The following is a 27,769-nucleotide window of genomic DNA, read 5'->3' on the forward strand; positions in this document are numbered from 1 at the left end:
AAAAGAATTTGGCAGATCTCCTTGTGGTACGCACCAGTATAAGCTTATGGTTTTTATTATATAAAGGCCAGGGATAAGAAGCTGGAGGTAAGGAAAGACCCCAGGAGCTGAAGTCAGGTCGTACAGAAAGATGTTTTTGCCTCTTTAGGGCAAAAGAAAATACTCTCACTCCTTATCTTTTACTTAATGATGTGTGAAACATTTACATTTGTTGTTATTGTGTCTATGTTCATACACACAGTCATGTGAATATCCAGATTTGTTAGTAATTGTCAATTTTGTAATCTATGCCAGTTCATACACCAAAACGACGTGTTCTGCTCATTGCTGTAAACAAGAGCTTGCAGATGTTGAGCTTTTAACAGCCCCTGTTTGATAAACCCCTTTTCAAAAAGCAAAGTAGAAGTAAAATATGCATGTCTGTAATAATACCCATTGAAAGGAAGGAAAGACAAATTTCATGTAGTTGACTATCCCTTGAAAGGATAAAAATGTAACATTTAACTTTTGCATTCTGGTGTTCATTCCTTGCAGATGTGCTGATACGTCAATCTTCCGTTGTGTCCAAATAATTTTTCTTTCTTTTTATTTTCCGCTTCTTGGTAAAGGAGTCAATCACTGTCAACATAAAGCAAAGAAAGCCAGGCACTTTCTCCCTTTCGTCTTCTGTTCCCATGAGTCACCACCTAAGGGTACTACTGCACTGCTCTGCCTTTAGGCTTCCTGACTAACCCGAAAGCTGAACAATACTAACTCTGTTGCAGTTTTGTTCACCTGAGGCTGGAGTAAAATTGTGAAGCAGAGTTCCAAGAATAATCCTGCTGAAATTTTAGAGCGTTTCCCAACACACACATACACACCTCGCAGGAAATATTTTTAACAAGTGTAGATGCTGCCGCCTTTGTACCGATGTGGTACACTATGTAAGCAAAACAATTGGGCAATGCAAGTGAAGAAGCTCTGGAAATCTTTTACTCAGTGGTCCACTTGGGCCAGCATATTCTTGGACCCCTGGTACAGCATGCAGTTTAATGTCATAGAAATTAGTAGCTATTAAAGTGTATTGAGGTCACTTAGGTTAGTAAGTGATTGTGGTAATGCTTTGCATAGATCTAAAGGCATGTGCAGGCATTGCTGCTGTAGGATTCTTACTGTGGGACAGGTATTTGCCTTCATGTTAGCATGCTGGACAGGGGGAGGCTCCAGTATCCTCAAATGCAAGAAATTTGCTCAAGGAAGAGAACCAAAAGCATGGCTGAGAGGGGAAGACTTGCACCAATCTAGGAGTACTTTTAGCCCCAGGCCGGGAGGATGTAGAATGTGCCCGAGCCCTGGGTGTTGGTCCTTGACAGATGGGGCTTTGGTGGGGAATTAGGGGTGAAGAGAGGCAAACTTTCACCATGCCTCTAATGAGCAGGTGTTTGTAGCACATTATCTTTTGAGCTGGTTGGTTAGAAATCTGTTTCTGTAGTTAGTACTAAAATTCTGAACGTGGATTTTATTTAGTAGTTTCAAATTGTGGCATCACATGACAGCAGATTTTGCAAGCACAAATTCGTACAAGCATTAAATAATAGTAAAGGGGAATGTCTAAATTACAGGAGAAAGTTTTCGTAAGCATCAGGCCGATTTGCCCCTTGGGCTTACTCATTCCTTTTTATTCTGCTTTCTTGTCCCGTAGCAGATTGATGCCACTGATAATGAAGCGCAGCCGCTAAAGTTTGCTTACCCACAAAATGTACTTGAAATTCGTACCACCGTGTTGTTTGCTTGCATTTTGTCCTATGCTGTGAGGAATTAGACCACTGGATTCCAGTGAGCTCCCTTAATTTCCTCTTCCTTTATCAGATCTCTTTTGAGCTAGGCATGTAAGATGACTGCATATGATTTTGCTATTCTGTTTGACTTTCCTGTGATTTTAATACTATATCTTCCCATTTCTTTCCCCTTTTGTCCCTCCCCTTCCCTGCATTTCTCTCTCTCTCTCTCTCTCTCTCTCAATTTGCATGCCACCCGGATCAACAGATGAAATTAGTGGGGACGGTAATATGTGGTTATATATCTATACCTATTTCAGTCTGTCTGTCACTAACATGCAGTTTACAGCCCCTTACGCTGATCTACTGCTAAAGTCATTTAAAAAAAAATCAAAGTAGTCCTAAGGCTTGCTTGTATGTCTTGCTATTCCACAGTGTCACGCAGAACAAAGTGCTATATAAGTTGTTTGTTTGTCTTTAAACCCTTCAAATGAGGGCTGAAGTTGGCTTTACATTAAATGTGACTGCTGTTCCAAATGATAGTTTTGCATCTACATTCCCTTCCCTTCTCAGAAACATCTAGTGTTTCCTACCTCACGTCTTGACACCACAGTGTCAAGCCTGGAGCTGGAACTGGGGGAGGGATATTACACTGGAATTTATGGAGGACAAGCAGGAAACTAGATGTGCAGCTGCTTATCTAGCTTAATTCCAAAAGGAGAATTTCCATTCCCCCCCACCCCACCCCAAATATACGCGCTGAACTTGAAATACTGAAGCAAGAGCAAAGTGCAGGCTGGACTCAATGTTTGGCTTCTGGAGTGGCGCTGAGAATCTCTTTGGAATGACCAAACAGAAACAAAAGTTCCATTCCCAACCCCAAGTTCAATAAGAATATCTCAAAGAGCAGCCAGTGAAGAGCTGCATTTCTTTACATTAGACGGCTTCTTTAAAACTGGCCCCCTCTGCTGGTGCTAGGGCCTACTCCCTGACATCCCTGAGCCACTGTTAAGGCTTTGCAATTCCTAGGCCTTCCGAAATGAAGAATTGCTTATATTTGCTGCAGCATAATAGCAACATCAGAGAAAGCTAAACGTTTTTCTTTCCAATGCAAGTAATTTGTCTCCCTGGGGTGAATACGAATTCTCCAATACGTGAAAGAGAAAAATAAAATAACTAGGGGGAAATGGAATGGTCTGTTATATTATCTCTCTCTCTGCCTCCCCCCCCCCCCTCTCACACACACACAGTGTGAGTGTTTGTGAGAGAGAAATTAACATTTACTTTAGATACTATAGCCATCTTAATCATCCTTCAAATGCGGAGCACATCGTTATTTTTAGAGGGTCTGCAGTGTTGGGGCTGCCTTGCTCCCCATCATACTAGAACAGCACCTATGCAGGGAAGGGATCACAATGTCTGGTTTTGGAAACATCCTTTTGATTATGATGCCAGCCAAAAGCAGCCACGTGGCCACATTTGCCAGGGTGGCTTGTAGAGATGTGCTGCTAGAATTGGCTATGTCCTTTCCATGTGTGCCTTTCTGCATTGTTTTCCTCTGCACAGAGTGAAGAAAAAGCCCACCCCTAAGACTGTGTAAGAGTAATAAAGTGAAAGCAAAATAATAACAATCATATAAAGCATGCTTTATTTCTCTTTATTGGGAAGGTATGCCCATAGCTTTTAAAATATGCTTTTATATGGGAAATGCTACATGTTCAGGGTTGTGCAGTGTTCAGCTATAATCCTATTTGAGGATAGCATCCTATTGCCACTATGCTAAACCTACTTATTGATGAATAAATCTGCAGTCCTAACCCCACTTACCTGGGAGTAAGCCCCATTGAATTGAACAGGGCATACTACTGAGTAGACACCATGGCAGCTGCAACTGCTTCTATCTGCACTTTAATTTAGAGACAGCAGCAGCTAATGATTAAGTGCTGGGCTGTGCAAAGCAGGAAACAGCAAAGGTAGATTTTTATTCTATGTATCATGTTAGCATGCTGCCATTCCCCAAGGAACTCAGGGGTTACTTGGGGTTATATTTGTTTATCCTCTCATCAACAATGTAAGGAAGGTTAAGCTGAGATAGAACCTGCCCAGTGAACTTCATGGCTTGGAAACAATTTTAGCCTGAGTTTTTCACATCCAGTCATAAGGTTTTAGTCACCACACTACACCGCACGAACTGAAAGTACCTAAATTGACGAATAGAACAGGAAATCTCTAGCAATTATGCTTTTGAGAGAATGTGGATATGGGTGAGCATTTGAATTGTTTGCTGAGAGCCAGAGAGGGTTTGGAGTTTGGGGGGGGGGAGATGATACAGCAAAGCGAAAGGAAGGAAATGGTAAAACTTGGGAACAGATCAGATGAAGGAGGGGCAGTTTTTACCACTGAGATGTGAGATTCGGTGGAGAGATGCTTTCCAGTATCTCTGAGTATCAGAAAACTGATAGTGGAGGGAGCTGAAGCTTTGAACAAATGGGAGGACTGAGCATAGAGAAAGGTGTGGTCAAAGGTTGCTACAGGGAGGAGGAGCGACACGGAGTAAGTCACCCAAGGTGGCAGAGGGAGAATGAATAGATAAAGGAGACGAAATAAATAGTAAATGCACAGAAGTCCAAGATTGAAGGCAAGTTTTAAAAGTTGGAATAATCAGAAGATTGAACTCAAAAGATAGAATGAGATGAAAAGACCTGAAGGGTCTTGCATTTTGGTCTCTGGTACAGAGTATACCAGTTTTAAGTGGAAAAAATACATCTAAATCAGTGCCCCCCCCCCAAAAAAAAACCAGTAATGGGGAAAGGGACAAAATCCCACTTTCATGTTTAGTGCAGAGATACCAAACCACTTAAATTAATCTGCTCCATTCACCATTGATATTACCACTGTTTTTTGGGGGGTGGGGTGGTATATTCATTCAAAAAGTAACTGGTGAAGAGTTTTCAGAGGAGCACTTAGGCTTGGCCAGGATATGTCACCAGAGTTTGGAGGTTGAGAAGGGACAGGGTTTAGTGGTCCAGAATTGTTCATCACACAAGTATCAAGGGAAAACCATTGGCACTTTCTCACCAGCAAGTTTTTAGAACAGTGGCTTATGTACCCTATTGTGTTTTTAAACTTTTTATGAAGATGCAGTGTTTATAATGAACAGATGAGCAGATGTTTTGGGAATTGTGGTCTAAACATACTGACTTCATAGAGGAGGCTTGGGGTGAGAGTGCAGGCTTTCAGATATTTATCCCAGTTAGTGGGCAAGAATGTGCTTTCCACTCCTTTCTAGAGGTTTAAGAGATCACTGGCAGGAGTGGAATAGATTTGGCATGATTGGAATCATAGAATTGTAGAGTTGGAATGGACCTTGACGATCATCTATTCCAACCCCCTGCAATAGAGAATATGCAGCTGTCCCGTTAGTGGATTGAACCTGCAACCTTGGCTTTATCAGCACCACACTCTAACCAGCTGAGATATCCAAGCCCAAGGCAGATTTATATAAACAAACTTGCCACTCTTAGTTCCCAGTGAACTACTACTGAGTATTGTAAGCATCTGTCTTCTTGGAAGACAATGGAGGGATGCACCTCTGGGGTGAAGGAGACTATTGGAAGGTTGCAGCACCTGCTGTGGCTGTAGAGGATGATATATTGGAAGACAATGGAGGGATGCACCTCTGGGGTGAAGGAGACTATTGGAAGGTTGCAGCACCTGCTGTGGCTGTAGAGGATGATATAGGAGAGACATGTTTTGTTGCAGCTGGGGCAGATGAGGGTGTTTGGTTGTGCTACTGCAGATGTACCATGGCGTTCCTTCTCTCTGCGCTCCTCCCAGCGGTCATTTCTCCTCTTGTCACTGCTATGGATGCATGTCCTGACTGTCTCCAGGCACTGCAGTCGTCTGCAAGGGATTCACACACAGCAGGGTTGGAAGGACACAGTTGGTCTGGCAACGGGCCTGGTGCCACTCTTATAATTAACATTACTTAGCTCCCAGAGCCTGGCATGCTCTGGTCCATGGGGTCACGAAGAGTCAGACACAACTAAACGACTAAACAACAACAACAGCTATATAACGAAATGAAAAAGATGTTGAGATACACCTTTGTTAAAAGACCAGAAATCTTCCTATTGGGTATGGTAAGAAACGACATAGAAAGAAAGGATCGCAAACTTTTTCAGTACGCGGCAACGGCCGCAAGAATGGTGTTAGCACAGAGATGGAAGCAGGAGGAAATTCCTACGGTGGAAGAGTGGAGAGAAAAATTGATGGAATATGTGGAACTGGATAAATTAACAGGGAAAATTAGATATGCCAAAGACCAAAAGTTTATTCAAGACGGGGGGAAATTTGTGGGGTATCTGGAAAACAACTGTGATGTAAATACAACGCTAGTGGGGTTAAAAGAGGCACTGTAAAGAATCAATAAGTATTGTCGGTTACAAATAATGTAGGAAGGGTGGGATAACGGCAATATGTAAGAACGAAATGCGTATGAAAGGGAAAAACCACGAATGAATGTCAGTAACGTTGAAGGAAGTCCAAAATGGATAAGAATGTTATGATATGGATATAAATGTATAACTGGTTGAAGACCAATAAAATTTTAAAATGCAAAAAAAAAAAAAAAAAAAAACAACAACAACAACAGCTTCCAGTGAATTACTTCTGTATAAATTTTGAATAATATAGACAAATATAAGCCATCAAATTCATTTGCAGATGGAATTCACAATTATTATTTATTAAATCTGTATACTGCCCTTCATCTGTAGATCTCAGCGCAGTTCACAAAATAAAAATACAAGATTAAAAATACAAGATACACAATGCAGAATAAAAACAAAAGCAAACCTTCAACCCCCTTCCCCGTACCCTGTCCCACAAACAATTCAAAATGTAATAGGATGTTAATCAGCAAGATTGGTTGAAGAGGAGTGTTTTCCCCTGGCGCCTAAAGGTATATAATGAAGGTGCCAGCCGAACCTCCGTGAGAAGACTATTCCACAAATGGGGAGCTACTGCAGAAAAGGCCTGTTCTGGATCGCTCGTGAAGGAGGCACATTAAGATGATGAAGATGATGATTTCAGGGTCTGTAGGGTCATATGGACACGGGTGGCGCTGTGGGTTAAACCACAGAGCCTAGGACTTGCCGATCAGAAGGTCGGCGGTTCGAATCCCTATGACGGGGTGAGCGCCCATTGCTCGGTCCCTGCTCCTGTCAACCTAGATCAATAGGTACCACTCCGGCGGGAAAGTAAACAGCATTTCCGTGCGCTGCTCTGGTTCGCCAGAAGCGGCTTAGTCATGCTGGCCACATGACCTGGAAGCTGTACGCTGGCTCCCTCGGCCAATAAAGCGAGATGAGCGCCGCAACCCCAGAGTCAATCACAACTGGACCCTAATGCTCAGGGGTCTCTTTACCTTTACTAGGGTCATATGGAGAGAGGCGGTCCTTGGGGTATTGCAGTCCTGAGCCTTTTAAGGCTTTTTAGATCAAAATTGGGCCCAGCCAGTGCAGTCAGGCCAGGCTTGGTGTAATATGCTCAAACTGTCTTGCCCCCGTGAGCAACCTGGCCAGCTCAGTGGTTTCATGTAGATGTACAATCCATCTTTCTGTTTTTTTGTTGTTGTTTTAGAATCATAGAATCCTAGAATCATAGAGTTGGAAGAGACCACAAGGGCCCTTGAGTCCAACCCCCTTCCAAGCAGGAAACACCATCAGAGCACTTCTGACATATGGTTGTCAAGCCTCTGCTTAAAGACCTCCAAAGAAGCAGACTCCACCACACTCCTTGGCAGCAAATTCCACTGTCGAACAGCTCTTAGTGTCAGGAAGTTCTTCCTAATGTTTAGGTGGAATCTTCTTTCTTGTAGTTTGGATCCATTGCTCCGTGTCCGCTTCTCTGGAGCAGCAGAAAACAACCTTTCTCCCTCCTCTATATGACATCCTTTTATATATTTGAACATGGCTATCATATCACCCCTTAACCTCCTCTTCTCCAGGCTAAACATGCCCAGCTCCCTTAGCCGTTCCTCATAAGGCATTGTTTCCAGGCCTTTGACCATTTTGGTTGCCCTCCTCTGGACACGTTCCAGTTTGTCAGTGTTTTAAGGGAACAGATCGCTCCATAGTGTGCTAGACTGAAACTAAGCATCAGACTCTTGCTGCTAGTGGATCCTGCATCCTCAAATTGTTAATCATGCATAAGATATACAAAGTTCTTGCTTGTTTGCACCTCTTAGAAAGGGTCTTGATTTATAGTCCTGTCCCACACCATTGGATTATAATGGGCCTTGTAGTTGGAAGTTTCAATTGATGATACAGACAGGACTTAATTCATATTTTGACTAATAGAACTAAATAGGGGAACTGTCTACTATTTAATAAAAGATGCATTCAAATTGTCTCTAATGTCTGAAAAACAAGTCTGTGTGGTGTAATGTAGTAGGCAATGAGATCATCTTCATTTCCATGAATAACTTTGTGCATGGCCTAAGCAGATTTGTGTGAAGATTGAGAAGGCTACAGGTTTTTGCTTTTTAAATGGGAAAGGGAGCAGTATCCCTACCCCCCAAAACGTCAGTCCTCCTACAAACTCTCTGATTCCTTCCTTTCAGAAACGGATGACTATGCAGAGATTATAGATGAAGAAGATACTTATACCATGCCCTCAAGTAAGTAAAATGTTCATTCTGGAGTTTGTCGTATTCATAAACTTCAGAACAGCAATCAGCAATCCGTTTGCAATTCAGCCAGTTCAGATCCATTGGCTTCAGTTTAGTTCAATTGGTTTTAGGTAACTTGTTGGTCAGAAGATCAATACATTTCAAAATCGGATGGCTTTAAAAGGGAAATCTTGTGGGCAATAATATTCTTACAGGATTTACATTCTGTTTTCTTCTTCTATCTGTGCTTGATTCACGAAACAAAGCTAACAATTAAACACCCTAGTAGAAATTAGTGGGGGGAGGGATCCATCAGGTTAGAAAATGAACTGTAGACACCAAGTAAACCATTAAAATTTAAAATGCATGAGGGAAAACTTTGTGTGGTATATCTGTTGTTAGTTTGTACCATTTCAGGGGAGCGCTCAAAAGAGTTGAATGATTTCCCCACATCAGACGTATGCAGCTAGCATACCACTGAGGAAGCTTTCCTGGCAGACCCTGTTTATATGTTGAAGGAGTATTTGGGGGGAGCATTCAATCGCTTGAATCTTGCCTGCAGTCTGAACTACAGCCCAGTGACAAACAGCATTGCATTCATGGGGCTTCTGCTTGGCTGCTTTAGTGCTGGATATTGTGGCACTGGTCAACTTTAGGACTTGCCTAGACAAGCCAGGTCCATGGGTGCTTCTGCCTCTTCCCTCTTTCTTTTTTCCCCTTTTGTGAGACCAGATGTGTGCTAGCCCCTGGAAATATCAGTTTGCTTAAAACCACAAGTTTTCAGCCTCCTCCCATCACAAAGGAAATGGCTGTGTGAACTGCTGAACTTGGATCTTTGTAGGCCACCCTGGAAGGAAGAGTGGACATGAATGTAATAAATAAAAACCCCTTGCAGGGTTGGGGGGGGGGCTGGCTGGATGCTTCTATTGTTTTTGGCCATAGTAATGAGAGAGGGTAGATCTCAGAAGTGAGCACTGCATATTCGGAAGCCTTTACACTTTGCAAATAAAGGCTGGGAACAGGGATTACCAATGACATCTTTGCCTCTCTTGGGTCATGAAGATGGTGGCAAAAAGAAATTAAGATTTTATACTTGTGGGGCTCACACTAAATTAATATACAAAGTCTCTGTGTCTGTGGGTTTTAAATATTAGAAGTGTTTTCCAAATGTTTTATGAATTTGAAGAAGCTATTTCTAAGGAAGTGTTTGATTTTTCTCTTAATTGCACTGCAGAAAGCTATGGAATAGATGAAGGTAACAGGAGATCCTTTAATAATCTCTGTGCTTGCAACTTTGGAATGATGTGATGGTGTCTTTTTTTAAAAAAAACTTGACTTTATTAATATAAAATATTAATTAGCTTGATTGTGAGAATTTAGCCAATATATTTGATAGCTTTGGGATTTTAAAGAGGACAATGCATTAGTCAATTAAAAAATGTGTAGGACATATTAAGCCCATTTTTATCATGTGAGCTGTCCTCACTTATTGTTACAAATACTGTACATGAAGTGTTATAGAATAAGACCTAAAGTACTTGTTCTGGAGGTAGCTGGCAGCAGAAATGAGAAATAAAGCATGTTTCCAAGTAAATAAATGAATTGATTGGAGATACATTGCTTCATGCTCTAGGAAACCACTGGTTTTCTTAGGAATATGCAGTAAACTATAGAAAAAAGTAATAAATAATGCACAATCTCATTATGTCAATTTTGCATCAAATATCACCAGAATTTAGGTGTTGATTTTGTAAATATCTGGTTCTTTTTATTTTCTCCTTCCTTGCACCTCTTTAAAAATACTCCAGGCTGATTTGGTATTTAACAGTGCAATCCTGTGAATGTTTACTTGGAAGTAGGTCTCACTTGGTTCAGTGGAACTTACTCTCAGGTAATTGTGCATTGGATTCCAGCCTCAGGCACCCAAAAGACAATATAGCAGAGAACTCTTAAACATACTGTTTATGGAGGCTAACCCATATAATCTAGGCTACTTGCATTTCTTTCCATGTGGTCTTGTAGGTCATAATCCAATTAAGATGTTTTAATTATATTTATTGCATTAATAATAACTAAACACATTGGAACTAATTCAGTACGTCTGGATTTCACAGCATTCTTTTCAGGGTTTTCATTCGAACAGTTGTTTAAGAGGATTCTGCTGTGCAGACCGTATTTTTATAGATTGCGTGCAGCAAATTCTAATCTGTTTTTCAAATGCCAATCATTTGTGCAGCTTACTTTTGAATTTTTTGGCATCTTGTGGATTATTTCAGCTGAAAGCTTTTCATCAGTAGATTGACATTTAAATGGATTCTGTTTCAATAGCCAGGGATTATGAGATTCAGAGAGAACGGATTGAACTGGGACGCTGCATTGGTGAAGGGCAGTTTGGAGACGTTCATCAAGGAGTTTACGTGACCCCAGTAGGTATCCTTAATGTTTTCATACTTTTTCATCAAGTGTATTCTCTTTCTTGTAATTATGCGTTCTGTGAAAACTCTGTGTTTCATATACATTTGGTGGATAAACATTTATTATTTTATCCAGTAAGAGTAGTGAAAGCATCATAGAACTATAGCTGTCAACCGTCCCTTATTTGGCGGGAAAGTCCCTTACCCCAGCGCTGTGTCCCGCTGCTGTCCCTTATTGATGATGTCCCTCAAATTTCCCGGGTTTCAAAGGAAGCAGCTCCTCTCCCTCCCTGCCTACCGGCCAGGGAGGAGGGAGGCTCCAACTGTGTTGCTTAGCTGCATTGCTCACCCAATAAGGAGTCCAAGAACGACTGGGGGGGGTGGAGCTTGCATACCTTGTGCCAATCAAATCGGCTGCATTGCCTGGGGACTCGCCTTTGCTCAGTGCTTCCCAGCGGAGAGGTGACGGTGGTTTTCCTTGCTGCATCCCCTTTGCTGGGTTGCTGCACTGTGGAAACCACCGCTTGAGGCTTCGTTTGGCTGCTGGCTGGGCTTTCTGCCTTTGGCTCGGAGGGACTCAGAAGTTGAACATACCAGTACCCTGAAAATCCCTTATTTTGGCTGCTGGTCCCTAATTTTCAAATCTGTAAGTTGACAGCTATGCATAGAACTGTAGAGTTGGAAATGACCCCCTGCAATGCAGGAATATATTATAGCTGTCCCATATGGGGATTTAACCCTCAAACTTGGTGTTATCAGCACCACACTCTAACCAAGAATTACAAAAGAGGTCCACCACCTTTGTCTGGAGCCAACCTCTGGCCTGGGAAGTGAAATATCATTCTGTCTTACTGCTTCACATGGCTTGTCAGGAATAGAATTCTTTAGTATGGGCTTTCTGATTATTTGTGGAGCCTTCATTATTACTTGAAGGGCATGACATGTGCCTTCATTCCTATTCATGAACTTTTATTTGAAGAAGCTAGAAGTCTATGGTACCTTGTAAGTCAAAGGGTACAGGGCAGGACAGTAGTTCTTCAACACCACATTTTGGGATCTACCTGGGAGGAGGGGAGAGAGAGAGAATTTTACACAATGTGGCTAAATGTTGCTCATGTTAATCTGTCCAAGCCTCCATGTTTGTACCTGTGTCTTCAGATAAATTAGAAGCAGCCCTTATAATTCGTTGTCCATCAAAATAGTGGTACCTCTGGTTACATACGCTTCAGGTTACAGACGCTTCAGGTTACAGACTCCGCTAATCCAGAAATAGTACCTCGGGTTAAGAACTTTGCTTCAGGATGAGAACAGAAATCGTGCTCCGGCAGCGCAGCGGCAGCGGGAGGCCCCATTATCTGAAGTGGTGCTTCAGGTTAAGAATAGTTTCAGGTTAAGAACGGACCTCTAGAATGAATTAAGTACTTAACCCGAGGTACCACTGTACTTGTTTGATATCATACACAGCCTACTGTTACCGCTGCACATTTCATACAGAATTTGAAGTGATTTGTATACAGGTTCCATTCTCTCTCTCTCTCCCCCCCCCCCGCCCAATATGTGAAATCACATAAAATGGGGAGCAGCCTAGAGAGTCCTTCTGGCCTGGGGAGGATTTCTTTGCAAGGTGGCAGATATAAATCGATATTTGGGTTTAAAGTCTGTGTGCTTACATGCTTGCGTGGGTGCAGACACAGAGACACACACATATACACTCTGTGGCATGGGGAGTTTTTCATCACTCACTTAAAAGTTGTGTCAGTTTGATTTCTCATTTTCTTAAGTTGTCTCAAGTTTGGACAAAGGTGGAGGAATCACCCAGAAATGTAACAGTGGGTGCTAGTCTGCCTCCAAAATGACTCACAAGCTCTGTGTTTTTCAAAACTATTACAGAGTGAGAGAATGCTTAGCAATGTTTTGTTGCAAATATGTTTTTAAAAACATTTAAGATGTGTTCTATGCAACATTGTTAGAAACAACATTGCCAATGTATATGAATTAATTGAATGAAAATATACACTTGTAACTTACCATGATTTTTTTTGCCAAAAACCCCCAAAACAAAACCCTCTTTCATAGTCATTGGTTATAGTTCCAAATAAACAAATATTCACAGGAGGTGACCATCATTTTTACAATGTGGTTTTTCTGTCTTGCAGGAAAACCCTGCCATGGCGGTTGCAATCAAAACGTGTAAAAACTGCACCTCAGACAGTGTGCGAGAGAAATTCTTACAAGAAGCCTGTAAGTTCTAAAATCACTTCCTCTTTACATTTCAGTAAGCCAACGTGGGGAATGTGTATCATATGGCCACAAAATTTAAGATGCTCTTAGAATTCTGAGATCCCTGCTTTTATTCAGTTATCTGTTTTTGAGAGCAGGTTTTCTAACCTTCATTCTTCGTTATGTTGAAAACATAGCAGCATTAAATGATGAATTTTCAAGAGTCAGAGGTATCTAAATAATGGCCCAAATTCATCATGAAAGCTGTAAGCTGAATTACTCTGAGCAATTAAGTACACAAACTATCCTGAAACTAAAAGGTAATAAGTATTTTATATTTTTACCATATCACCAATTTTATAGCACTTGTGGAGTGCCATGTTTTATGTTTTTTGTGCTTGCAACATCTCTGGTAGGTCATTGCAGCACACATTTTATTAACGGAGAACAGAACCTGTGGCCAGCTAGAAAGTGAACTTTATCACCACACTTTCATGTAGCTTGTATATTATGAGGCAGACCAATTCTGGTTCATGCTGCTGACAAGTTGAACCATTTGCGGCATGTTGAAGTTGTTACCCCAGCCTTTTCTGGGTTCCAAGCCAATGTCTGTGTTTTTAATAAAGCAATGCCTCAATTTTGAAAATAAATGTGGGAGCAGCTAAAGAGGCAATGTGGCCATATGCATTCAGATTTTCCAGAAGGGGGCCTTGGCTTCTTTACAGTTTATAATGTAGTATAATGAGAGGGCAGCAAATAACACCAATATGCCTCAGAGTAGCTTCCATTACCTAAAGCTACTTTTTCCACACTTTAAGCATAACCACAGTTTGGCTCATGCTCAGGGGTTGCATGGATGTATAAGTTTTGTTTTTTAGAAAAAAACTTAGCGTTTTCATTATTTTGAGCTTTACGTTCTTTTGACAGATTACTCTGTTCCGTTGCCATCAACTCTACATTAACTTGAAGTAGGGTTTTACTTACTGTGTGCAGATATGTGCATATACAAATTGTTTTTAAGGCCACATATTTGAATTACTCTGATACCAATGTACACATAAAACCCTGAATTGCATATCAAGCCAAATGGACGGCTAGCACAGCTTGAGAACCCGGGTTTTACTTTTTTATTTTCTAGCTGAATCTGCTGATACCAGAAATCAGGATTCTGCTGATATTAGAAATGACTCAAGTACTTTCTCATACTTTCCATCTGTGTGTAGAAAACACACACCTCAGTTTGCTCATTTGAGAAAGGCCATGGAGTTCCACACCAGGCTGTCTTGAGTTTTCAGTTCTCTCTTGCTTTCCCTCCCCCTCACTAACTTGGAATTAGATGCTGAATTTGGGGAAAGCTTTGCTTAAAATGAAACTGGAGGCACCTTGGATTGGGCCCAGAAATGAACTGGCAGCCAGTACAGCTGTTTTAAAACAGGGGTTATGTGAGATCTGGAAGGAACCACAACCAGCAATCTAGTTGTAAAGAAATTGCAGTGTTTGATGCCAGTGGTCCTTGTCAGGAATAACACTGTTCTCCTCACCTCCACATAATCTAGCAACTCTTCAAAACCTAGACATATAGAAGGTGTGGGTTTGATTCATAAATCTAGGATTTCAATAAATCGTTTAAACAGAGGAATAACACATATAATTTGTAACTGCGGGAAAAGTATGAGCAACCAATATAAAACTGCTATGTTTATTAAATGTTTCAGGAATGTTTCTCTGCCTGTTCTGAGATAAAAGGCTGGTGTTCCAGGTTCAGCTATAGAATGCTGTCTCTTCCACAGCATGAATAAATAGATGCACATTTTATCAAGTGTGAGGTGTTGCTGTTTTTCTGATGAGACTGATAATAGAGCAATTATGCTCATAATAAATAAGATCTGATAAACACCAAAGCACTAAATGAGATTTTCTTGTGGACTCCATACACATGGCAGTGCTAAATTCTATCACCACGGTAACAACATTATGAATCAATTCTAACTAGTTAACTATTCTTCCTCCTCCCCTTATGAAGGATAAATAGCTGAATTATTCATAAACATTGTGACTAGATAAGAGATGCTAGGGTGTCTTACAAAGAAGAAGAAGAAGCTGGGCTTCAGTATTAATCTACTTCTTTTACCACAATGCCTGGTACTAATTTTCTAGAGGGTTTCAACCCAAACAGATTTTGTTGAGTTGGAGTACCTTGTTTAGTCCTATTGAAAGACACTGCTGACTTACAGTGGAAATATCAGTGGTGCTAAATTGCCACCTGTGATGTTGAATCTGTATTACATGAAGTGCTTCTGATTTCTTAGTCCAGAGTTTGTAACTTGAGTTCTTGTTCCCAGAAGTGTCATTGGCCCACCACCCTATCCTCTTTGAGATCACAGTGTGATTCTTAACAACAAAGCTTACTTTTCTCCATTCTAGTAACAATGCGTCAGTTTGATCATCCTCACATCGTCAAGTTGATCGGCGTTATCACAGAAAACCCCGTCTGGATCATTATGGAGCTCTGTACGTTAGGAGAGGTAGGAAAAGTTCAGAAGCTTATATATGCCTAAGTCTTGCAGATGTTTTATAAAGAGATTTGGGAGGACTGCTTGTTTTGCCAGCCATGTATTTGCTGCTTGAATATTGCACTCCAAGACACTCATCAAAACTCTGCAGCTGCACAGTTTGGGGTTCAAATTCAACCCTGGAGTAATCAGGCCTAGCTGTGCTGGTGATGGGAGATTTGCACCTGTTTACCCCGGTGTTGTTTGACTCATAGTCCTCAAAGGGGTTCTTTGTAGTTAAGCAGAGAGTGGAACTGATAATAAATTAAAACTTTCGTGTATGCTGTGCACAAGATGTGTATTAATGGGTAACAAGTAAAACCATATTACCCTTGAGAGAGAGCTATTCCTAATAGATTTGCTTGAACCAGGTTATACAGTGGAATTGAGAAGTGAACTAGGGTAACTGTTATGTGTAGCAGATTACACAGCTCAGTTCCCTTCTAATGCTTTAGCATTATTGTTTGAAATTCTATTATTATCCCCTTAATGCTGTTCCAAACAGCTGCCGGCAACCTGTTTTCGTCTTCCTTCTTTTCCCCAGAAATGCTTTGATTCATATTACTTGTTAAAAAAATACTGAAGTGATTACCGTATTTGCCACTTCCTTCCACCTGACAAATTAATATTGTAAAGTGGAGGAGCGGGGGTTTCAATTCAGTGCTGTCACCCGAATGCCACCATATTGTGGACTGTAGCCCGGTCCAGTGCTTTTGCTGCAGAATTGGGTGGACGGGGCTCATATCTGCCTCTTTTCACATCTTCTGCTAAGTGGTGTTTGGGCATGGGCATGTTCAGGAATGATGGGAGTTGTAGTCCAGCTACATCTAGAGAGCCATAGGCTCCCACCCCGCTCTAAAGATTCAAGCAAAGACCAGGCAGTAAACAATAAATAAGAGTATCAATAGGTGAGAGTGATCATCAGGCTCCAACATCCCAGGGTGAGGCATGAAGGAAGTAGCGCAGCAGCATTCTTAAGACCCAGGGAGTCTTACGGTGAGCTAGGGATCACAGCAGAGGGCTGCTGGTTGCCATGTATCCATGGGAATGGGGCTCAGGCAGAGCTCAACAAACCCACAAGAACAAGTAGGAAGAAGCCTGTGGGAGCATTCTGTTGGACATTGTGGGAAAAGGGAGCAAGGCCTGTTATATGACTTTTTTCCAAGGGTATCCAAATGCCTTTGGCAAGATAAATGCCCAACAGTATTGAAGCCAAAATGTGGCCAATGAGGGGGAAATACTGGCATGAATGTGGAAGCTTCCCAAGTTTTGCGGAGGTAAAAGAACTTGGGGGGGGAGGGGAGGGAGAGACTAAACCCCTCCCCCCAAAAGAAAAATTAAGGCTGGGTATACTTAGTAGTCACTCAACTGCTGGTTTCTGTTCTGGAGCTTGGGAGACAGAAAATAGGGTTGTGTCGAATATTTTGGAACAATAAATAAAAGCACCCCAGACAGCAACATTTTGTCACAGACCCCACTTGTTCATTCAGCTGTGTTTTTATTTTGCCTGAACTTTTCCCTCTCTCTTTCATCCATAAAGCTGCGGTCGTTTTTGCAAGTAAGAAAATACAACTTGGATCTGGCATCTTTGATACTGTATGCTTATCAGCTTAGCACAGCACTTGCCTACTTAGAGAGCAAACGATTTGTACATAGGTAAGACATCTTCAACCTGCAAAATTTTAGTTTCAGACCCCCAAATGCATATGTATGTTTGTCTTCTTTAGCAGCCAGACTGTTTGGCTATACTGCTTAAAGATAGGAGAAATGTTTTGTTATCTAGAACTGCATCTTCACATTGGCTTCTGGGATAGCCCCGCAAAGCCTCCTCAGGGCAGCGGGATGAAGGCTCCCCATGCCCTGAAGAGGCTTCGCGAGGCTAAGCCAGAAGCTAGAACAGCAAGAGGGAGCGCTGCGCAGCGATCCCTCTCACTGTTCTGGCTTCTGGGATAGCCGTTCAGCCTGCATTCGCTCCATGAGACACACACACATTTCCCCTTACCTTTTAGGAGGGGGAAAGTGTGTCTTATAGAGCGAAAAATACGGTAATGTATTAGAACTTAATTTACTGTGTGAATAAAAATACTCCCAAGTTTAGAATAAAACTTTGAAGTTCCCAAATTCATTTGCTTGTTCCCCTGTTGGGGATGCAGCTGCACTCAAGAGACTTAGTGAAGAGTGACACCTGCTGGACTGCCGCTTTTTAGTATTTTAAACAAAATATTTGCAGCAAGTGAGTCTGCCAAGACATCTTCTGGTGATTTGCAAATGCAATTTTGAAACCCTTTCAAAATGTGAGAGCTCACCAGCAGTGTTCTTAAGAGCAGGAAGAACTATACTCATGCTGTTTTCTGCTGCAATTAAACTAAAAACCAGTAGAAACAACCCCTCAGATTTCTAAGTAATAAGAGTGAATAAAATGTTGCATTAAATATGGATGACAGAAACATCTGGATGGCACTTGGTTGGCAAAGGCTACTTTAGTGTGTTCAAAGTACTCCATACACTCCATCTTGTAATCCTCACAAAATCCCAGTTAGACCTGGGATTAAAGCTACCTTCTGAGTTTATGCTGGAGTTGAGATTGAAACTGGGGGTTTCATGAACAATAATTTGGGAAACAGGAAGTGTAAGCTCCCCCCTGTAGTGTTAAAAAGCATTTTGCACTTCCTCTTTGGTGTGAAATGCAAGCTTTTTTCACCATGAGGAGAAATGGGAGAGTTCTGATTTATATGGTGAAGAGGTATGAGCAACAGAAATTTGGAAACTCTTGTACTTTCCAGTTGTTGTGATTCTCCAAGCACCTGCTATCACTCAGAGGCACATGAGTGGATTGGTACTTTACTAGCTTAGAGAATGGGCTATAATTGCTCTTCATGTTGAAGAAATTGTGTGTACGGTAGAGGCAGGAGTCTGAAACTAATGAAGATTTTGTAATTCAACTTCACATGGATAGGGCAAGATCAGCAGAGAGGTGCCCTAGATTTGAAGGTGTTGTACACACTTAACATAAAGAAGGTCTCAATTCAGTGATTTACACTGAATTTTTGGTAACAGGGCAATGTCTGACTTCTGCAGATGGTTATCCTAGAGGAGCATTGATTTGGCTGGGCATAAGGTAGCTTCTTGAATACTCGCATTGTTTTCTCTGTAGATCCTAAACAGACTTTCATATACTATGTTGTGTGTGCACAGAGTGGTAGGCTAGTGCTGCTCACCTGACCTCCAGTCCGTTGTGTCACTGCTCCTTACCAGGGGGTAGAAGGGTTGGCATGGTGCAAACACACTGGCAAGAGCACCAGATTGACTTCACCAGTGTGTTTGAACCACAGTGCCCTCTCCCCTCTCCTCCCTTTCTGCCTAAGTTGCAGCAATGTGACCGACTGGAGGTCAGGTGAGCAGGAGCGGCCCTCCATGCTGTCCGATACTGGTAGTGCACTTGTCATTTCTACCAGGAGGAGATAACTCGGGTTAGTAAGGGAGAATGATGCTAGATTTCAGTGTGATGAAATGCATAGAATATTGCTAATAGTCAAAACTTTTGATGCCTTAAATTTATGTGAAAAGGAAATAACTGTTGTGTCCTCTGGCAGGGATATTGCTGCTAGAAATGTGCTTGTGTCCTCCACGGACTGTGTGAAATTAGGTGACTTCGGTTTGTCCCGGTATATGGAAGATAGTACGTATTATAAAGGTAAGAAAGGGGAATGTTCATCAAGTCATGGTTTCCAAAATGTACTCAGCATCATTGTATTTACTAAGTCAGTTGATTTTAAGATGGTACATGCAACATAATACAGAACTACAGTATAATGGCAAGTAAAAACAAACCCAGCCCAGTTTAAGAAATAAACCAATGTTGTATAAATACATTTGGGAGAAGCTGGAGAAATGTTATTTCTGCAAATTATTCTGCTTATCTTTGCAGCTTTCTTAAATAAGTAAGCAGATTTTATCTGCCCAATGACATTCAGCACCTGTCAGTTTAAAATATCACACTTTCCTTAGAATTGCACACCTGATTTATGTTAATGGCAAGTTAGGGAGCCAAGCTGCATGCGTTCTGCCCTCTTGCCCTCTGTGGTGTATGTGGAACAACAATCCAGATTCTGGGCCAGCCTAGTGAAAAGCAAGGCCTGTAAACTTGGAAGAAGTCAGAGTGCATGTGAGTACCAAAGAGATCAGATGGCAGAAAAGCCTGCTGCAAGGCAGTGGCTTAGCAAGGCAGTGCAGAGTGCAGCAGGAGATGAGTAAACAGCAACCAAAGGGGCATCATAATCAGCAATGCAAGTGGCTCAGTGCAGCTTGACAGTAACATTAGGTTTTTAGTCTCTGCTGTTACTTCTACTCCTTTCGTGAAAGTACAACTGTGAGGCACTTTCCTTGGTCTTCGCCTTTGTAATTGACGCTACACTCTGAGAAGCACAGCACAAAAGGATCTTTACAAATGGCCAGGAGAAAGAACAGTGTGTTGAATATACTTTAGCATTAGCAGTTAACGGGTCATCAGTAGTCGTGATTTATACCTTCCAGCTTCCAAAGGAAAATTGCCTATCAAGTGGATGGCACCAGAGTCCATCAACTTCCGACGTTTTACCTCAGCCAGTGACGTCTGGATGTTTGGTAAGTGATGATGAGCTCCATTTATAGGGTTGTTTTTTTATGTGAACCACTTATAGGCTTTCATTCCCCATATATTTCACACTGACAAGTTCCCTCCATCCTTGTGGAAGGATATTAAAGGATTTATGGGGTGCAATGTACCTCTGGATTTTGCACACAGACCTACATACATTGCATCATTCTTCTGCGTCCATGTCAGCGAGGCTGGGCAACCTAATGACAGGGTGGAAGGCAAATTTTGCTTTTACTGTGGCGTGTGATTTACTTTTCCCATAGGAAGAAATGATGAGCATTTGCTTATGTGGGAGCAGGGATACCATTGCCGTTTGGGCTTCATGGTGGCCCAGTAACTGAGAGTCAGTAAATTGGTTGCCTTGGGACATGCCTTGTCTCTGGACAAGGTTTCTCCCTCCTGAAAGGTTCAGAATTGTAGTCTGGAGGTGCTGTTGGATCAACCATTGCTCCTGGATTCCATGTTGGTAGCTGTAGGCTGGAGTGCCTTTCACCTGCTTTGGCTGAAAAGCCAGATGCCTGGTATAGCCCATTGTTAGACAAGCTTTGGTAGCTTTCATATTAAACTTTAGTAACGCACACTATGTGATGAAGTTGCTTTGTTAAATGACTCAGAAGCTTTAGCTAGTGCCGGATGTGGTGTTCTGCCTTGCATATGTTGTTTGTCTTGAAGTAGCTGCAGTAGAGTGGCTCCCGATGCTCTGCAACTCTCTCCCAAGAGGAATTTACTCTGCCTTTTCTGTCTTTACAGAGGTGGGTGAAGACAGGTTTTTCAGGCAGCCTTTGGTGTTTGATTCTGCTTCTTGTGGTGGTTCTGCTGGTGTTCATTGTTGTTGTTGTTTTACTTTACTTTGTAAGCTGCTGTGACATTTTATGAGCAGCAAAACAACATAAAAATGGTAATGCTGATTAGTAGAACTCCACCCCCTCATCTACAAAGCCCAATCCTTGGTTATCTTGCCCATGCTAAATTGTGATGCAATATCAGTGGTTCTTGCTGTATGTGTGCACATACATACATACACACACAAACATTCATTCATTCATTCATTCATTCATTCACAAACACTCATTTATAAAGACAAACAAAGGTGTGAATACAGCTAGGCTCTGGAAGTTCTTAAATTCTTCTGTACAGTGGTGCCTCGCAAGACGAAAAGAATCCGTTCTGTGATTCTCTTTGTCTAGCAGTTTTTTCGTCTTGCGAAGCAAAACCATTGACGGATTAGCGCTATTAGCGGCTTTTAGCGGCTTAGCTGCTGATCGCATCAGCTGATAAGTGGCTTAGCGGCTTAGGAAAGGGGGGGGGAGGAAAAAAAACCAGCAGGAACTCGCAAGACATTGTCGTCTTGCGAAGCAAGCCCATAGGAAATTCGTTTTGCGAAGCACCTCCAAAACGGAAAACTCTTTCGTCTAGCGAATTTTCCGTCTTGCGAGGCATTCGTCTTGCGGGGCACCACTGTATTTATTTCTGTACTTGGCAAGAGGCAGGAGAGGTTTCATCCCTTGCAATAAGCTGAGCATATGCCAAAAGGGGTGGTTGATATCAGCTTCACTTTGCTTAATAAAAGCATGGTGCAACAAAAACAAGCTCATTTCTTTGTACTTTTTGATTCATAATTATTTTTATATTGCAGTTAGGGCATTCTTTCTTCAGTAATTTATTTTTTAATTGGTCACAGGAAAGGCATTGTGGGTAGAAAGCCCCAGCTATTAACAGCTCCTAAGGCAATTTTTGTTGGATTACCCATGTTAAGCATAGTTTCGATTGAAACTACTTTGTCTCTTGGTTCAGCTTTTTTTCTTTGTTGAAACTTAACCTCAGACTGAAATACTGTCAAGAACCATCCACAAGTAGGAACAAGCCTGTGGGAAATGTAGAAAACAAGGATTGCTTATTCTTCATCATTATGACTAGGATGGTGAAGTTTTGCAGGCTGATTGATTAACCAAAAATTTAGTTGAATGAGTGGTTAAGGCCAGTTTGAGTAAGTGGGGCTGAAAGTGTAGAGCACACTTCTTTTTTAAGGCAGCTTTTGGTTTGTGATAAGTTAATAAGAAAGGGAAGTATTAAACATGGCCTTTTAGTGTAGTAATGAGTACGTTTTTTAAAGAAAGGTACCATTTCACACTTCTTCAGCACTTGGGGGGGTGGGAATCCATTTTGAAGCTTTGTTAATATAGATTAAGTTGAGCTTTTTATGCCAATGAAATATGTTAATCAATTTACTTCCTTCATTATAATGGTGTTGTGGGTTTTTTTTAAGTTCCACTTTTCTTCTAATAAAGCAGGAACCTCTGGCCAGACTTGCCCCACCAGACGTTCCCGTTTGACCTGCCAGGCCATTTTGGCAAGCCATGTCCACCTGTCCAAATCTTATATGTACTTTCCCACAGTACCCTCATCTTGTCTGGATTAAGCCCAGACAATATGGTTGAGAAACCTTAGCTTGTTGGGTTCAGATTCGGAAAGTAGATACCTTTTGCCCCTTGGTATCCTAGCAACTGTACCCTGCCTATTCCGAGAATAGGTTTTATCCTAGATGTGTCTGTCTCCTCCAAAAATGGGAGTGCACACATAAGTAAGAATTTCCCTTTTTACGGTTAATCTAGTATATCTTTCCTTTATGTGGTTGGAGCATAAATTCCATGGTGAATATTCATGGTTCAGAACAACAGATAGGTAGTCTGCTGAGGCAGATTTCTGAACAAAAACGCAAGTGTTTGTTGAGAGGTTGCACAATTTCCAACTCATTATTGCTAGCTATTGTTCAACAACTCAGTCACCCCTTTATCTGTATGCCTGAGAAAACAAATCCTTTCAAAACTTTATTAGCTAAGTCTTTAACCTGGCTGATAATTTCCCCCAAATACTCTTGTTTCAGGTTAACTGCTCACTTTTTGTTTTCAATTTCCCAGGTGTGTGTATGTGGGAAATTTTAATGCATGGCATAAAGCCCTTTCAAGGAGTGAAGAACAATGATGTGATTGGCCGCATTGAGAATGGCGAGCGGTTACCAATGCCTCCGAACTGCCCTCCCACTCTGTACAGCCTTATGACCAAATGTTGGGCATATGACCCCAGCAGGCGGCCGAGATTTACGGAACTTAAAGCTCAGCTGAAGTAAGAATCGCTTTCTTGTCTGCTAGCATCTCGTGTTATGTGCTAATCTTGTTATGTTAAGATATTGGCTTTAAAGGGATTGTGTTTGTGAGGGAGGAGGATGGAGCGAGGGATCGATGGCATTATTTTGAAATAAAAATATGCTTGTTCGTGCTTAGGATATACCGTATTTTTCCATGTATAAGACTAGGTTTTTCCCCTAAAAAATAATGTCCAAAATTTGGGGGTGTCTTATACACGGATAGATTCCCGCCCCCCATTTTCTTAAATCTGAGTCCCCCAAAATAGGGGGCGTCTTATACATGGGGGCATCTTATAGATGGAAAAATACGGTAACTATTTTAAACAAAAGCATTTTTTTTTTTAAATAATCTTGGAATATTTGAATGAAATATTTGGTGTGACTGTTCTGTTTCATAGCCTCCCATCAGTATATATTATGTTTGTCAGTCCCATTGAATACCTACCAAGTGCTACTTGTTTTCACCTTCAGTCATCTTATTTCCTTTCCCCCATGGTTTTACTTATCTACCTTTTTTTCATAGAATCTGTGGTTGATATTTCCCCCCTCCTTTTTATTACTTTTGCTGTGGAGGGTGAATTTGACCATACAGTCCTGCAGCTTGACTCTTGGAACATGTGTATTTGAAGGGCTCAATAGGCACTCCAACCCCTTTTACAGCTGCTTTGTAGATACTGCCCTAAATTCTCACTTTTCTGTTGCTTAAAATAGTGTTCACCTGGCTTTTTTGTTGGGGCTTCCAAGACAGTGGCCACTAATAGTAGTAAGCAGTATAATGATATAGCACACTATAAAAATAATAAAAGTAAAAGCAAAAAGCCTCCAGCAGAAGCCCCCTCCTAAAAATAGATAAAAAATGAGCACAGTAAAAACAACTAGTCACTGTCTTTGTAAAAATAAAAAAATTCCTTCCAGTAGCACCTTAAAGACCAACTAAGTTAGTTCTTGGTATGAGCTTTCGTGTGCATGTACACTTCTTCAGATACACTGAAACAGAAGTTGCCAGATCCTTCTATATAGTGAGAAGGTGGGGAGGGGTATTACTCAGAAGGGTGGTGGGAATGGGAGATTGGCAGATAGCTGAGATGAGCCTGTTGACGACTCTTAACGACTGCAATAGGTCTTACAGGAAAAGGCAAGGGGTGAGAAGGTGAAAAATGGCTAGTCATGTATAATGAGATAAGAATCCAATGTCCCTGTTCAGACCCGGTCTCTCCATGGTTTTAAGTTTGGGAATGAGTTGCAATTCAGCAGCTTCTCTTTCCAGTCTATTTCTGAAATTCCTTTGTAGTAAAACAGCTACTTTGAGATCTTGTATAGAATGTCCTGGGAGATTGAAGTGTTCTCCTACTGGTTTCTCTGTTTTGTGATTCTTGATGTCAGATTTATGTCCGTTTATTCTTTGGCGTAAATCATCTCATCTCAGCTATCTATTCTTCAGTGTATCTGAAGAAGTGTGCATGCACACGAAAGCTCATACCAATAACTAACTTAGTTGGTCTTTAAGGTGCTACTGGAAGGATTTTTTTTATTTTGACTATGGCAGACCAACACGGCTACCTATCTGTAACTGTCTTTGTAAAGGCTGTCTGAACTAGCTGTTTTGGGATGAGAAGTGTTAGGGTCAGGCCAACTTCCCCTTTGCCCCATAGGAGGTAATTCGGTCCTTGTAGTGCCTCAACCAGAAAGAAATTGTTCCCACGTGCTTGGTGTAGAGACATGGTGTAGGGTTCCAGATACTGAGTGAACAGTTAGAGATGTACAGGATGAGATGAATTGTTAAGAGGTGTTGAACTCCCTATATTCTAGCAAAAAGGACACTGATGTTTTCCCTATGTGTCAAGAAGTAAACACTGCTTCCTGTTTCACCTGAACAGGCGGAGTAGAGGATTGCTGTTCCTTAGAAGAACTTTTATATTTTTCACAAGTCTTTTTTCTCCCTTCTGTGGACAAAGATCCCTTGGCCTTGCTTTCACTCCATAAAGGCTATGTCAGCCCTTTTACTTGCAAGGGTTGAAAATTCTCTGCTGGTGATGCAACCTTGGGCAGTTGTAGAGCACATTTCAAATATTTTATTTCCATGCCCTTGGAAACCAAATTGTTTAGAAGGTTTTCTTTTTTTGCATCTGCTCTTGACTAATTCACACATTATGGTAAGCCAGAGTTAATGTGAGGAAATAAACATAAATTAAGGAACACAACTCTGTCCTACTACACTAGTCTGAAGAACTTTGAGAAGATTGCCTTCTGTTTAGTAATACAACAACATGTAATTCCCTTTTAGGGCATGGACAAGGGTCACGGGTTATTGTGGCTAGTTGGATAATGGTATTTTCCTGAAAAATGCATTCTGATGGCTATTTCAAATAAAATATCAACTTTGCTAAGAAAATTAGTTGAATGCCTTCAAGCTGTTTAAGATCTGGCAGGGTAAGCTGCAAGACAAGACATGCTCCGTTACTTACTGTGCAACAAATAACGTTCAGTTTGGGAAAAATATGGCTCAAACTGACTTTCCTGACCTCCTGTGAATTCTAGCTTTAAAATGCTAAGAGTGCATTAGAACAGCTGTATAAAGGCATAGTCAAAAATATCTCCAGACGTTGTGCTGTTCCCATCTATGGACTGTCCCTCCCAGTGGCCAAACAAAGGCAGTTTTATGTGTTATTTTTAATCCTTTGCTTCAAGCAGATTAAAGCTTCTCAGAGTCATTTCCATTTCACACTCTTCTTTGTCAGGGCAGAGACAAAAACATCTGAGGATTGCCTTCATTTCAGCAGATCAGGATTTGGGGGCAGGGTTGCTTTGATGCTCCCCATTTTAAAGTCTTGCTGTAGGCTCCAAAATTGGGGGTTCATTTATCAGCATTGACTGGAATCTGTTCTGAGAGTCATGGCTCAGCCTAGCTTTTGGATTTCCAAAACAGAGAGTCCTTCAGAGCATGTGTGAAACCCTTACCACTGATGACCACAGCTGGTTTCCACACGTGAGTTTGGGACTTGGTTCACAAATCCTTTTTCAGAAGGCCACTTTTAGGAGGGAGCAGGGAATCGTATTGGGCAAAGCCTTCTTGAATGTCGCTTGCCATATCCTGTACCCTATTTTTTAGGTCAACCACTGCCAACCTTGTGTTCTCCAGGTGTTTTAGGCTTCAACTCCCATCAGTCCCAGCCAGGTCTTAGATTTGATCCTCAGTATCCTCCGGTAAAGGGACGCAGGTGGCGCTGTGGGTAAAACCTCAGTGCCTAGGACTTCCCGATCGTATGGTCGGTGGTTCGAATCCCCGCGGCGGGGTGAGCTCCCGTCTTTCGGTCCCAGCTCCTGCCCACCTAGCACTTTGAAAGCACCCCTAAGTGCAAGTAGATAAATAGGTACCGCTTTATAGCGGGAAGGTAAACGGCGTTTCTGTGTGCTGCGCTGGTGCTGGCTCACCAGAGCAGCTTCGTCATGCTGGCCACGTGACCCGGAAGTGTCTCCGGACAGCGCTGGCCCCCGGCCTCTTAAGTGAGATGGGTGCACAACCCTAGAGTCGGTAGGGGTACGGGCAGGGGTACCTTTACCTTTACCTTTATCCTCCGGTAGGATTGGGAAGACATCTGAAACCCTGGAGTCTGCCAATCAGTGTAGACCAGGCAGGTCCAAAGTCTGTTTTGGGGGCCTAATCCGGCCCGCCAGTTGGTTTAATCTGGCCCCTGTGGCAGTTGTTTATTTTCTGTGGTAAAATCCTAAAAAAAGCTCAAGAACTTCAATCCTAAAGAAAGTTCAGCAACTTTGGTCAGCCCTCACGCATGTTCACTTCATCAAATCTGACCCTCTTTGGAAAATGTTTGGACACCCCTGGTGCAGACCAACCTTGCTTTCTCCAGATACTTTGAACTGTAACTCCAATCAGCCCCAACCAGCACAGCCATGAAGACTGCACCAGATTTTGGGTTCAGGGGCTAGATTTAGCTCAGTGTCGATCCTTGGAATGGCAGATGGGAGGCATTACTCAAAGGCAAACTTTATCCATGGCTCTTCAGCTTTTAAGTTAAGCATTTTCGAAACTTGTCAAGTAAGCATACAGGCAAGGTTGTTTTGGAGGAACCAGGGCAATGTGTGTGTTAGCACCTCTGTAAAGCAAACTAGAAATACATGGCTTATCTGAAAAGAAAAGGGTTGATTCTAAATTTGAAAGTGAAAAATGTCATGAATTCTTGCTGCATCTGTTTAGACTTACTATTACTGAGTGTTGGAGACACCACGGTGATGTGCATAGATAGCTTGCCAGGCATGCAGCTAAGAAATCAGGATTCCCATTTTTAGCTGGTTGTAGCTCTACATGTTTTTCATTGTCTTGGCTATTGACTGTCTCTTGTAAGTTGTGGCTTTT

General features: G+C 41.8%; 1 protein-coding gene and 1 long non-coding RNA gene across 31 annotated transcripts in view; both read left to right on the forward strand.

The window, feature by feature from the left end:
- PTK2 (protein tyrosine kinase 2) overlaps positions 1 to 27,769 on the forward strand; it is a gene marked incomplete at its 3' end in the record, with an annotated part of 202,501 nt that overhangs the window by 143,922 nt on the left and 30,810 nt on the right. For 9 of the 30 annotated variants that reach the window (XM_083516583.1, XM_083516582.1, XM_083516589.1 and 6 more), the window contains 8 exons: positions 8,383 to 8,439; positions 10,759 to 10,856; positions 13,001 to 13,085; positions 15,489 to 15,589; positions 17,157 to 17,272; positions 19,210 to 19,310; positions 20,150 to 20,239; positions 23,171 to 23,375. In XM_083516583.1, the coding sequence (XP_083372709.1) occupies positions 8,383 to 8,439; positions 10,759 to 10,856; positions 13,001 to 13,085; positions 15,489 to 15,589; positions 17,157 to 17,272; positions 19,210 to 19,310; positions 20,150 to 20,239; positions 23,171 to 23,375 (853 nt within the window). Of the gene's footprint in view, positions 1 to 608; positions 693 to 2,025; positions 2,044 to 8,382; positions 8,440 to 9,664; positions 9,686 to 10,758; positions 10,857 to 13,000; positions 13,086 to 15,488; positions 15,590 to 17,156; positions 17,273 to 19,209; positions 19,311 to 20,149; positions 20,240 to 23,170; positions 23,376 to 27,769 lie in introns of all 30 variants that reach the window. The other 21 variants (XM_083516600.1, XM_083516598.1, XM_083516597.1 and 18 more) reach the window with 5 other exon arrangements.
- Positions 6,798 to 8,250, forward strand: LOC310713270. The gene is made up of 3 exons (XR_014529171.1): positions 6,798 to 6,876; positions 7,211 to 7,390; positions 7,869 to 8,250. It is a non-coding gene; the product is annotated as an uncharacterized lncRNA (long non-coding RNA).

The sequence above is a fragment of the Podarcis liolepis genome (genome assembly GCF_965112155.1).
Source record: "Podarcis liolepis genome assembly, chromosome: 8".
Taxonomy (NCBI): domain Eukaryota; kingdom Metazoa; phylum Chordata; class Lepidosauria; order Squamata; family Lacertidae; genus Podarcis; species Podarcis liolepis.